The following is a 10,855-nucleotide window of genomic DNA, read 5'->3' as shown; positions in this document are numbered from 1 at the left end:
AGCTGGGTACACAGCCAGCTGGGCCTGCAGCAGCACCCCACACTCCTAAACTAAAACCAAACACCCTTTCTTTATTGCTTTTCACTACTCTTGCTTTTGAGATAATTTCTTTCAGGGAAAAAAAAAATCCCCAAAGTATATCTACTTTTCTAGATTAAAACAATTTTGTCTTACATGTTTTAGGAGCTACCAAGTTTCTTGGAAATTTTTCCATTCTCTTTTCCACCGTCCTTTAAGGACGAATGATAAAGTAAATAGCCAATAATAAAAATTCAGAGCGGGAAACTTTTTACGGGGTCTTCCCAGCCCTCTCTTCTCTCTTATCCATGGCAATTAATCTCTCTTCTTCCGGACCCACCCCTCCGCTTTTTTTGGTATTTCCGGCAGTAAAGCCGAAAGTAAGTAAGGTAGAAAGCCCCTGGTCTAGGGCCTGCACACACTGGTCCCTGGACTACTCGCGGGCTTCTGGAAGGTAAGCGTGGGCCAGCCGCCAGTGGGGAGCCGACCCCGCAGGTAGGGCGACCCGGTTTCTGCAGTTTCGTTGGTGGGGCCGGTAGCCCCAGGCCCTTTCTCCGCTGTCCAGCCCCCGGCGCCCGGGCCATCGAGCGAAGGGGGCGGATCCTTCCGTGCCAGACACGCCCCGGTCGGGTTTATAATCCGCCGGCCGCCGCTCCTGGAGCTGCGGCACCCCTCGCCCAACGCCGGGACTCGGGACGCGCTCCCCGCCCCGGCCGCCCGAAAACTCCGGCCCAGCCCGCGCCCGCTTCGCGCCCGTTCGCGCGCTCACACCCACACACCCGTGCGCTCGTACCCCCACGCGCACCCGCTCGGCCTCACACTCACACGAGCTCACACGCCCACTCTTGCCCGCTTCCCTGCGGCCGCGCAGGCACCGCGGGCGAGGGCGCCGAGGGGACCCACGGCCTTTCCCATGGCTGACCTGAGCTTCATCGAAGATTCCGTCGCCTTCCCGGAGAAGGAGGAGGATGAAGAGGAAGAGGAGGAGGGGGTGGAGTGGGGCTACGAAGAAGGTAACCGGCCGCGAGTCGGGCGGGCTGTCCGGGGTCCCGGGCCACGCGAGTGCGTCTCGCCGAGCGCGGAGTTCCTGCAGCTCTTGCGCGCTCCCAGCTCCGCCGCCGCGTCCCCTCTCTCCCACGTGCGTCTCTGTCGCTTTCCCGCTCCCCAGGCCGGATTTGGGGCCGAAGTGGCTCCAGGCAGAGCGGGCGTGCCCGCCGCCTGCGTTCGCGTCGGGGAGCCTGGCCGCGCTGCCGGGCAGCAGTTGGCACCTGCGGCCGTGCGGAGGGCCAGGCTTAAGCTGCGCCTGTAAGCCTTCTGTGCACTGAGCGCCCGCGAAGAGCAGCGTTACGTTCCACTCAGCACCTTGGGTACACAGTGTTCCCGAAACTACTCGTTTCTTGCTTGCTGTGAGGACTCTGCTGGGAGAAAGCATTCTTGCCACTGCTCTTTCCATGAAGGATACTAACGGTGTTCAACTCTTCCAAAAGAAGTCCTAAATTTCAAGCTGAATCAGTGGCCTTGGTCGGAAGGGGGTTGACTTTTTAAAAAAGTTTTGTTTGCTACGTCTATCCCGGAAGATATAGGACTCTTAATAGATTTGACCACTGGTGCTGATGTCGAAATACATGTGGAATTTATAACTTTATAAAATATGCCAAGAGAATATATGTATATATTGTATGAATATATCGGTGTGCGTATATATATGCATATGCCCACTTCAAAATTGCTGTATTTGCATTTCTGATAAGAGGTGTTTATTCACTAGCATCAGATTTATGGTATTTCGTTCTTGTCAAGCAATTTCAGAGTTTCAGATATTTTTCAAGTACTGCATGTAATTGAACTAATGAGCAGAGGAAGTTTTTGTGGAACTATTGATTCTTTTTCAATCACATCACTTAAAGATGACCTAAATTTCCTAGGGTCACATAGTATTACATCTATGTGGACAAATACAAGTAGAATATTTTGTTAGTACAATACTTTGCATGTGGTATTTGATGGCATTAGATCATTGAAAATATGAATGCAGAAATTCATACACATTTACCATATTTCATCTCTAAGGAAACAGTAGTCATAACCTTAATAATGTCAAGGATCATAAACAGTGTCTAAACTAGCTTGTACATGTGAAATTTTATTGGAACTCGTTTTAACCTGTTCTAAATTTGCTTTATTTTGTGCTTAGGTGTTGAGTGGGGCTTGGTGTTTCCTGATGCTAATGGGGAATACCAGTCTCCCATTAACTTAAACTCAAGAGAAGCTAGATATGACCCCTCACTACTGGACGTCCGCCTCTCCCCAAATTATGTGGTCTGCCGAGACTGCGAAGTCACCAATGATGGACATACCATTCAGGTTATCCTGAAGTCAAAATCAGGTATATGAGAAAATGCTTTTGCATGCCCTTGACCATTAAAAGTTCTTATGGAGCTATTGAATTGATTTGGCTTATATGACTTCAAAGGTAGAATTAACATAGCATCATCATCAGGATAGCTTAATATACTATAAAATACATTTTTTGAATTAATTTCTAAGATCTTTTTGAAAGGATAAAAGGATGAAATTATGGAAATGGTAGTTTGGTTGTTCCGTGTTATATGATGTTGCTGGAACAACCTGAGTTGATCAACTTAAACTTTGTGGGATTTAGGGAAAAGTATATGCAGGTGTACTAATCTGCATTTTGTCCTAAGTGGTTCATTAGCTTAATTCATTCAGAAAGTTATAATTCTCTGTTTCAGTGCTCTGCAAAACTAAAGATTAGGATTTATTGCCATAATCTGGCATTCGGGATAGACTTCTCAAATTAATTTTCTCTACTGTATTAATGTGGCAAGGGGAATTTTAATAGCAATCAAAAACATCCTCTAAACTTAGAAAAGATTTAAATGGCCAAAGCTTGTGTTTGTATTTACTTATTTTTAGCTCTTCCTCTCCCTTTGAATCTGTTTGAGATAGATTTGAAATGTTTTGTGGAAGAGGTGTTGGAAATTTCAAGGAAATTGGCTTAAATGTAGGGGAGAAGAAAGAAGAATTTTAAAAAATTAGCATTAATTTTATGCCTTTCTTAGTGAATAGTTGGATTTCTCTCTTAGAAAGAATATAAAATTAGAGTATGTTGAAATACTAGGAAGTACTACTGAACAGAGATCACCTGTACTCAAAATTAATTGTGAATCAATACTTTAATATTTCAAACCATAAAGTCTTTAGGTTTATTATTTGACAGGGCAGGCACTGGTTTCCAACCATGGAATCTGTGTTTTAAAAGTCATTGTGAATGTTCCTGAACTTTAATTTAGAATCCATGGACTAGTCATAGATTCATGTAGTCTTTTCTGATGTTCTGAGTTGAGTCAAGGTATGGGTATCATCCCAAACAGAATCCGGTGTTATTATGTGTAGTCAAAGAGAGACAGCTTCAGATGTAAATTTGAACTTAAATAAAACTTTTTTTTTTGGGGGGGTGCTATCCTTGAGGGACATTAGATATTATTTTTAAACTATATAGTAAAATTATTAAATGCTGACTGTCCTGGTTTATAAAAAGCATATTAATGTAATATATGTGTACTAGTGTGTTGACATGCCTTTGTATTTCTGGAAATAAACATTTATATATCCGTACAACAAAAATGCATTTTGCATCGGGCAGTGTGGTGAGTGAGTATAGGTTGCATACAACTGCATAAGACCATTCTTGAGGATTCATAGTTTAGTTAAAAGACAGTCCTTTAAAGTATTAGTATAAAAATGTTAGAGACGAGTTATGAAATATGGAAGCACGGAGGAATGACTGAGTACAAATACTCTCTGCTCTGAGATCCAACTTACTTGATCAAATTGAATTTAATATTTCCTTCTGGTACCTTCTCAAACATTCGCGATTTTCCTTGTCCCCCTCTCTCATCCCCAAAACAGAGACTCTCAAGTAGTGCCACGACTCTCTAAGCACAGGTTTCCCCTTGCAGTCTTTGCCACCCCCTCCCCCCCATCCTCCAACCCTAACCAGCAGCGGAGAGCTCTCTGTCCTTCCCAGACTAATTTGGATACCCATGTTCCAGACCCCTTACTCCTGCCTCCTTAGAGAGCTTGCTCCTTGAGATGCCCTGTCTCCTTTTTGCTGCTGGAATAATGTCGTCTTCGCTGTTTCTGTCTTTTCCATATTTCTCAAACTTAGAAAAAAACAAGGGAACAAAAAAATACCACGTGTGGACCATTTATTTTCCTGGGATATTTAAACTTCTCAAAGGAGTAGTCTGTGAGCCCTGAACACCGTGTCCTTCATTTATTTAATTCCAGGCTTAACTTTATCAAAATAGGATATACACATAATTTAAATCTTTGACTAGTGCTATATGTTGTTTCTCTCTGCCCTTGGTGAGACCCCAACCCCCCAGGCCCCACCTAAAACTTTTTTGCCCTGGTGACAACCACTGTCAACTCTTAGCTATGTCTCCTGTCTCCATCCCTTATGGGTATGTTCATCCTGTCCTGCTTTGCCATTTAAGATACCTGTGATCTCCCTGCTATGGAAAATGAGGCTGGTTCTCTTACTACCCTCCTTCATCTTGGTTTTCCCCTTTGTTGTCCCTGTATACTTAAATTACAATTTTTCTTTAAATTAATACTCAGTATTTTTATCGTTATGACCATGTAGCTGTTGTTTCCAGCTGAGGCTATATTCTGTTTCCTTTATTGAACAATGTGAAGTTTTTCTCCCCTGGAGTTAAGGCATTTTTGGTGATTTAATTTCTTACTTACCTATCATGATTTTAGTTCCAGACTCTGACAGATGGCTGCGCTGCACCTAGAAGTCCTTCCCTCCCGCCCCTTGGTCCTTCCCACCTCCCCTTGCAGGCCTCTCCCTTCTTCTGCCCCTCCGGACTGCTTGATCTCTAGGCCTGCCCTCTCGCCTTCACCTGCAGCTCCCTGGACCTTACGCCTAGGAGGTGCCCTTGCTTTTCTCTTGTGTCCAATCCCATGTTTCCTGGATGCTGGGAAGCCACTTTTGAGGGTGATCCCTCATTTCAGGGAGTTTCTTGGTTTGGTCCCTCCATCTTCTAGTAACTTCCTGAGGGCCAGCGTTTGGATACCTTGTGTGTCTCTGTGCTGGGTGCTTGGTGGCCCTTTTGATCAGGATAATTGTATCTTCCACTTTTTAGGAATTTCCTTATATTACTTAACTGATAAGTTTTCTGTTTTTCCTTTATTTTGTTCTTGCATAACTCCTCTATTTTTGTCTTTTTGTTCTACTTCCTGGTAGATTTCCTCAACTTACATCTTTTAATCTTTCTATTAAACTTTTATTTTCTGCTCTTACATTTATAACTTCTAAAAAAGTTGTGTTTATTCTTCTTTTTTTTTTAGTTCAAGTATAGCTCCTGGTATTTATTTCATAAGCGCACTCTTTCTCCATTCTTTTCTGTATTTTTTTTTCCTGTTCTTTGTCTCTGTTCTGGGTTCTTTCTTCTATTTGGTCTCTCTCTTTAAGATGGGAGTTTTTCTCAAATGTATAGTTATCTTTGGGTCTTTGTTCATATCTAAGAATGGGTCTAAAAATTGGATTAGAAGCTCTGTGCGCATGGTCAGGGGTTGCGATCTGGTGAACATCACAGTAATGTGATTATGTAAGGATCTGGCCATGTTGTAAAAGGAACTTTTGTAGGTTTATCCATTATTCTGGGGAAAGGGATGTGGTGGCTCACATCTGGCTGTCAGCATTCTGGTTGTTGACCCAGAGGCAAAAGAGTCAAACCATAGTGGTGCATTTGTTACAGTTGATGAACGTGTGTTGACACATCATTGTCACCTAAAACTTACAGTTTGCATCAGGGTTCACTGTTGGCGTTGTACGTTCTATGGGCTTCCACAGGTGAAATGACATGTCTCCACCATTGTACTGTCCTACAGAATAGTTTCACCCTTTTAAAACTCCTCCATGCTCTACCTACTCTTCCCTTCCTCTCTCCATCTCCTGGCAATCACTGATCTTTTTACCATCAGCATAGTCTTGCATTTTTCAGAGTGTCATGTGGTTGGAAGCATACATTGACTTCTTTCACTTAGCAATATGCATTGGCTTCTTCTACTGGTTTTCTCTGGCTTGTAGGATGTAGGTGGCAATCTTTGTTTTACCTTCTGCAAGGTGTTACCTGTTTTGGATCAGGTAAATTGAGATCAGGCCCCCAAATTGCCCTCAAGAAGATTACAGTGGTGGATTGTGAAAGATAAGTGTAGAGGAAGAGATGATTTTTGGCTGCCATGATTAGGGAAGGATGGGCAGAGGAAGCAGCATTTGCAGTGATCACTGGAGGTGAAGAGCATGTGGATGGGGAAGATTAGAATGTATGGGAAGAGAGGGCAATAAGCGAAAAGGACACAGCTATGGGAAGCTCTAGACATTGGATGAGGACAAGTGAATCCTGAAGTGTATCTGGAAGAAAAGATGGATGCACGTTAAATGAGGTTAACACATAAATTGAGAGGCTGTGTTGGAGCAAACTCATGAGGGATCTTGAATCAAGTCTAAAGAGTAAAACCTTTTTTTTCCCCCTGTAAAATATGTTGTTTTAGGAAACCCCACCTGGCCATACTGAGTAAGATGGGATCTGGGAGAGAGTGGGAGCTGCTGTGTTGGCAGTGGCAGTGGAAAGGGAGGGATGACACAGGGAGTTTTCTGAGATGTCATCCACAGGAAGACGGCGATTGGCTCTGTGGAACAGGGGAGAGGAGGGAAGTGTGGGAGGGAGGCGCTGGGGTGGAGCCCCTGTGACTGGACCACACTGTGCTTCACCCTCTGCTCTGAGCTTAGTTCAGGGTGGCAGAGTGCCTCCTAACATGGAGTTGAGCCGAGCATCCCATACTAGGTCCTGTCGTCACCTTGAGTATGGAGAACGTTATTAAGGCTGCCACGTCTGTCATTTAATCTCTCTGTCGGACACGTGACTCACTGTAGCACAGGACTGTCCACGTTTAGGGTACACGAATGAAAGTCAGACATGTTACAGCAGAATAAAGAGTAGCTTAAGTATAAAAATACAACTATAGATTTCTAGCCTGAGCACTGATACTCAAGTCATGAGAAAGTGTGAGACTGGCCAAGCTTCTGCAAAGAATGTCATTCCATCTGGTGACAAGCCATGTGTTAAGGGTAATGACATTTTTAATGGGCCATCGGTAGGGGAGAAATTGCTAATCAGGGTAGGTCATTTGTGTCCTTCACTGTAACTTATTATAGAAACCTTAATTAGTTTTACTTCTGGGTCTCTTATAATTCTCAATATTAAATTTAGGCTAGATTACTTTTATTATTAATCATACTTTTTTTTTTCAAAAACATGACAACTTTTTTATAGTGCTTCTTAATAGCCTTGCTGATTAGAAGATGAAGTTGTCAAAAATATCTTAAAATTATTTTCACTTAGGAAGTGGCTCTGTATTGTTTACCTATATGAGATGTCAGGGTTGAATTTCTTTATGATTATCCTTATTATTAGCTAACTTTTATTTTTTATTTTTTTATTATTATTAGCTAACTTTGGGGGTCTTGCGTTACGTGGACAGTTGCCTTAATCTGCTTCCCTTCGCTGATGCAGACCCAGGCTAACTGGCCCCCGCCCCACACTGTCAGTGTTATCTCCACTCGTAAGAGCTGACCATATTCGTTCTTTAATATGAAATGAAACTGTAGGTTGGAAGCTAAAGGCAATAAAATAATTGATTTTTGCTTTTAAGATTTCAAATGCTTTTTAGAAGCACTAATACTATTTTTTGGCATGTTTCGTGAATACATTTTGGATTCCTTAAAAGTTAAACTGAGGTTATAAAATCTTTTATTAGGTTATAAAGTCGAGAATGAACTGTTTGGGTCTTTAGATCCTTTGGGGGACGCATCAAGGACCCTTAACAGTTTCCCTCTGTGTTGGAGACACGGCCCTGGTGGACTCTGTCTCCGGGCCCCACCGTCTGTGCCTGGGTTATGACAGCCAACTAGTTGGCTTGCCCTTTGCTGGTCCACTGTCCATGAAGGTATGGAAATAATATATATATATATATTTTTAAAGATTTTATTATTTATTTGACAGAGATAGAGACAGCCAGCGAGAGAGGGAACACAAGCAGGGGGAGTGGGAGAGGAAGAAGCAGGCTCATAGCAGAGGAGCCTGACGCGGGGCTCGATCCCACAATGCCGGTATCACGCCCTGAGCCGAAGGCAGACGCTTAACCGCTATGCCACCCAGGTGCCCCTGGAAATAATATTTTAAAACGCAAAAGATATTAGTCCTCTGCTTAAAAGCTATTGGTGATTCCCTGCGTAATAAACTCCCAGCTCTTAGGCATAGCCTACGAGTCCCCTCCTGGTGCTTGCATCTTGAAGCCTACCTTTATTCTCCTGAAATACACGCAGGCCTTTCTCAGCCCCTTCTCTCTGCTTGGAATGTACTTATTCACTTCTCTTAGCTTACTCTTCCCGACTCTGCTTGGTGATCTTCTCTGGAAGGTCGTCTCTGACTTTCCGATGCCCCCTTGGTTCTGGCATGGTCCTTGCTGGGTGCCCTGCTGGTTCCTTGGTGCTTTCCCTTACTGCTCCTCATGTAATCTGTTTAGACGACAGTATTAAGTTTCTTAAGCACTGAGAACGCCCTGCCAGCACGGAGACTGTGTCCTTCTTTTTACATCCTTGGTGGGCAGCACAGGGCTGGGCATGGAGTCCATCTTAAAACGCGTGTTGAACTCAAATGCCACGAGGGGGAATACTCCTTAATCAACAGCCGTTGAACTATCTGGCAAAGGCTTGCGGAAACTTAGCTAGAGTTAGGTAAATGCCTATAGAGCACGTCTTTATGGGGTTCTCAGATTTTGCAGAGGCTTCTGAAAGGAGCCCTTTTTATATGTATAAGCATAATAGCCATGCGTATTAAAGAGCATTAAAGAAAAAGCAGCTAGCGGCTGTGGCATCAGCTTATTTTTTTTTTTTTAAAGATTTTATTTACTTATTCGACAGAGATAGAGTCAGCCAGCGAGAGAGGGAACACAAGCAGGGGGAGTGGGAGAGGAAGAAGCAGGCTCCCAGCAGAGGAGCCTGATGTGGGGCTCGATCCCATAACGCCGGGATCACGCCCCGAGCCGAAGGCAGATGCTTAACCGCTGTGCCACCCAGGCGTCCCTGGCATCAGCTTATTTTATATTCTATCCACAGTGTGTTAGTCTAAGGAAGTGCAGCGTGTCATCGGTGGGAGTTTCATGTTGTTTCATTGTAATTTTATTGAACATAATAACACCACAACTAATAAACCTGCCATGTGGTGACAAAATATCACTCGGCAAACTTTGACGCTCATAAATATAGGAAAAGCGAACCCCTTTTGGTAGGACTAGTTTCCTTATAAAAAAACAAGCTGTGAAAAGGGAGAATAATGCTTTAAGGGGATGTTGCCAAATGGGTAAAACAGAGCTACTATTTCTTTTTAGTCTATCAATGCAATCATTCTTGGGGGATGAACAGGTAATGCTTTTAGCTGGCACCTCATAAAATTCTGAATTCAGTATTTTGTTATTTTTTATGGCTTTGTACAGCCATGTGATTTTAGTGTGGTTTAACTTTGTACTATTCATCTGCAGCAAAAGCGAAAGGTACCCAGAGCCTTGATTGCTGGCTGAAAGCTGCGTCTTTGTCACCTCTCCCTGGGGACCAGGCCTGGGCACAATGCTTCCCTTCTTTGTGTTTATTTTCAACCCAATGGAGTGTAAGACCCATGAGGGTCTTATTTTATTATAATTTTATTGAACATAATGGCTTCACAGCTAACAAATCTGCCAGGTGGTGACCAAAGACCACTCAGCAAAACGTTGATCTTCATAAACGTGCGGATTTCCATTTCACTGTAATAGAATGTAAGATTCTGGAGGCTGGTGAATTTGGTCAGTTTCAGCCAAGTCAGTGTATCTTAAGCATTTAATGTGGTACCTGGTATAAAAATATTAGTTGAAAGGATGAGTAAGTGAAGCCCTGTGGGCCTGGAACTGCTCCCTGTCAGCACATAAATTGGTGCAGTTTGAGTTTCTAGGGCGTTGAAAATAGCAGCTCTGTCCTCCAGTTCTAGACGAAAGGCTTGGTTCCTAGGAAAGCAATACTGGGCATCAATCAGATGGGCGTTGTATTCTGGGGCCCCGAATTCACTGTCAAGGTCACTTTCCTCCATTTCTGTAGGAAAGTGTTGGGAGACTGCTCCATACCAGCTCAGAAATACCAGGGGCTTGTGTGCACGAGCCCTACGAAGAGGTTTTGGGGGAAAGATTTTTCAAATCCTCTTTCCCATTTCACATGTGCTTCCTTTCACAATGCTGCTCTTTCTTTTTCCTCAGCCACGTGGAGCTCAGCCTCCTCTAAGACAATTTCCACCTTCTGTTGAAAGCAGAGTCTTAGGGAACCGGCCTCCAGGTCTCAGGTCAGGGCCTCCCTGCCCCAGCGAGGGGTGTGTTTTCGAATTCTGATGATGCAGGCCGGGGTGTGGCATGGGATGTTACAAGAAGCTTTTTCCCATGTATTCTTTTTGGTTTGGGAGGTGGGGTACATTCCACCTTTGGGAGTGGGTACAGTCCAGACTTCCTTCCTGGTTTTTCTTAAGACCAACATCGGGCAGCCAGTGGGAAAGAGTGATTTTTGAGGTTACTCACAAGCTGTGGCATTGCTGGCTGAAATACAAGCATTTCATCCACAGTGTGGGTGGTTATTGGAGGAGAAGATGCCGGGCGCTTGCTCTGCAGTTGGGAATATCTGTAAACCTTTGTGATCCATGTATTTCCTTTTTTTTTTTTTTTT

General features: G+C 43.7%; 1 protein-coding gene across 2 annotated transcripts in view; it reads left to right on the top strand.

Annotated features, from left to right (window-relative positions):
• The first annotated feature begins 441 nt into the window (after window positions 1-441).
• The window catches only part of CA8 (carbonic anhydrase 8), an 81,514-nt gene continuing 71,100 nt past the window's right edge, over window positions 442-10,855 (top strand). For both annotated transcript variants that reach the window (XM_008706724.2, XM_008706723.2), the window contains exons 1-2: window positions 442-1,031; window positions 2,213-2,404. In XM_008706724.2, coding sequence (XP_008704946.1) covers window positions 932-1,031; window positions 2,213-2,404 — 292 coding nt within the window. In that variant the 5' untranslated portion in view covers window positions 442-931. The remainder of the gene's footprint in view (window positions 1,032-2,212; window positions 2,405-10,855) is intronic.

Source organism: Ursus maritimus, unplaced genomic scaffold (assembly GCF_017311325.1).
Source record: "Ursus maritimus isolate PB19 unplaced genomic scaffold, ASM1731132v1 scaffold_9, whole genome shotgun sequence".
Classification (NCBI taxonomy): Eukaryota; Metazoa; Chordata; class Mammalia; order Carnivora; family Ursidae; genus Ursus; species Ursus maritimus.
Note: the sequence above shows the minus strand (reverse complement) of the source record. Positions and strands in the feature narration are given on the sequence as shown.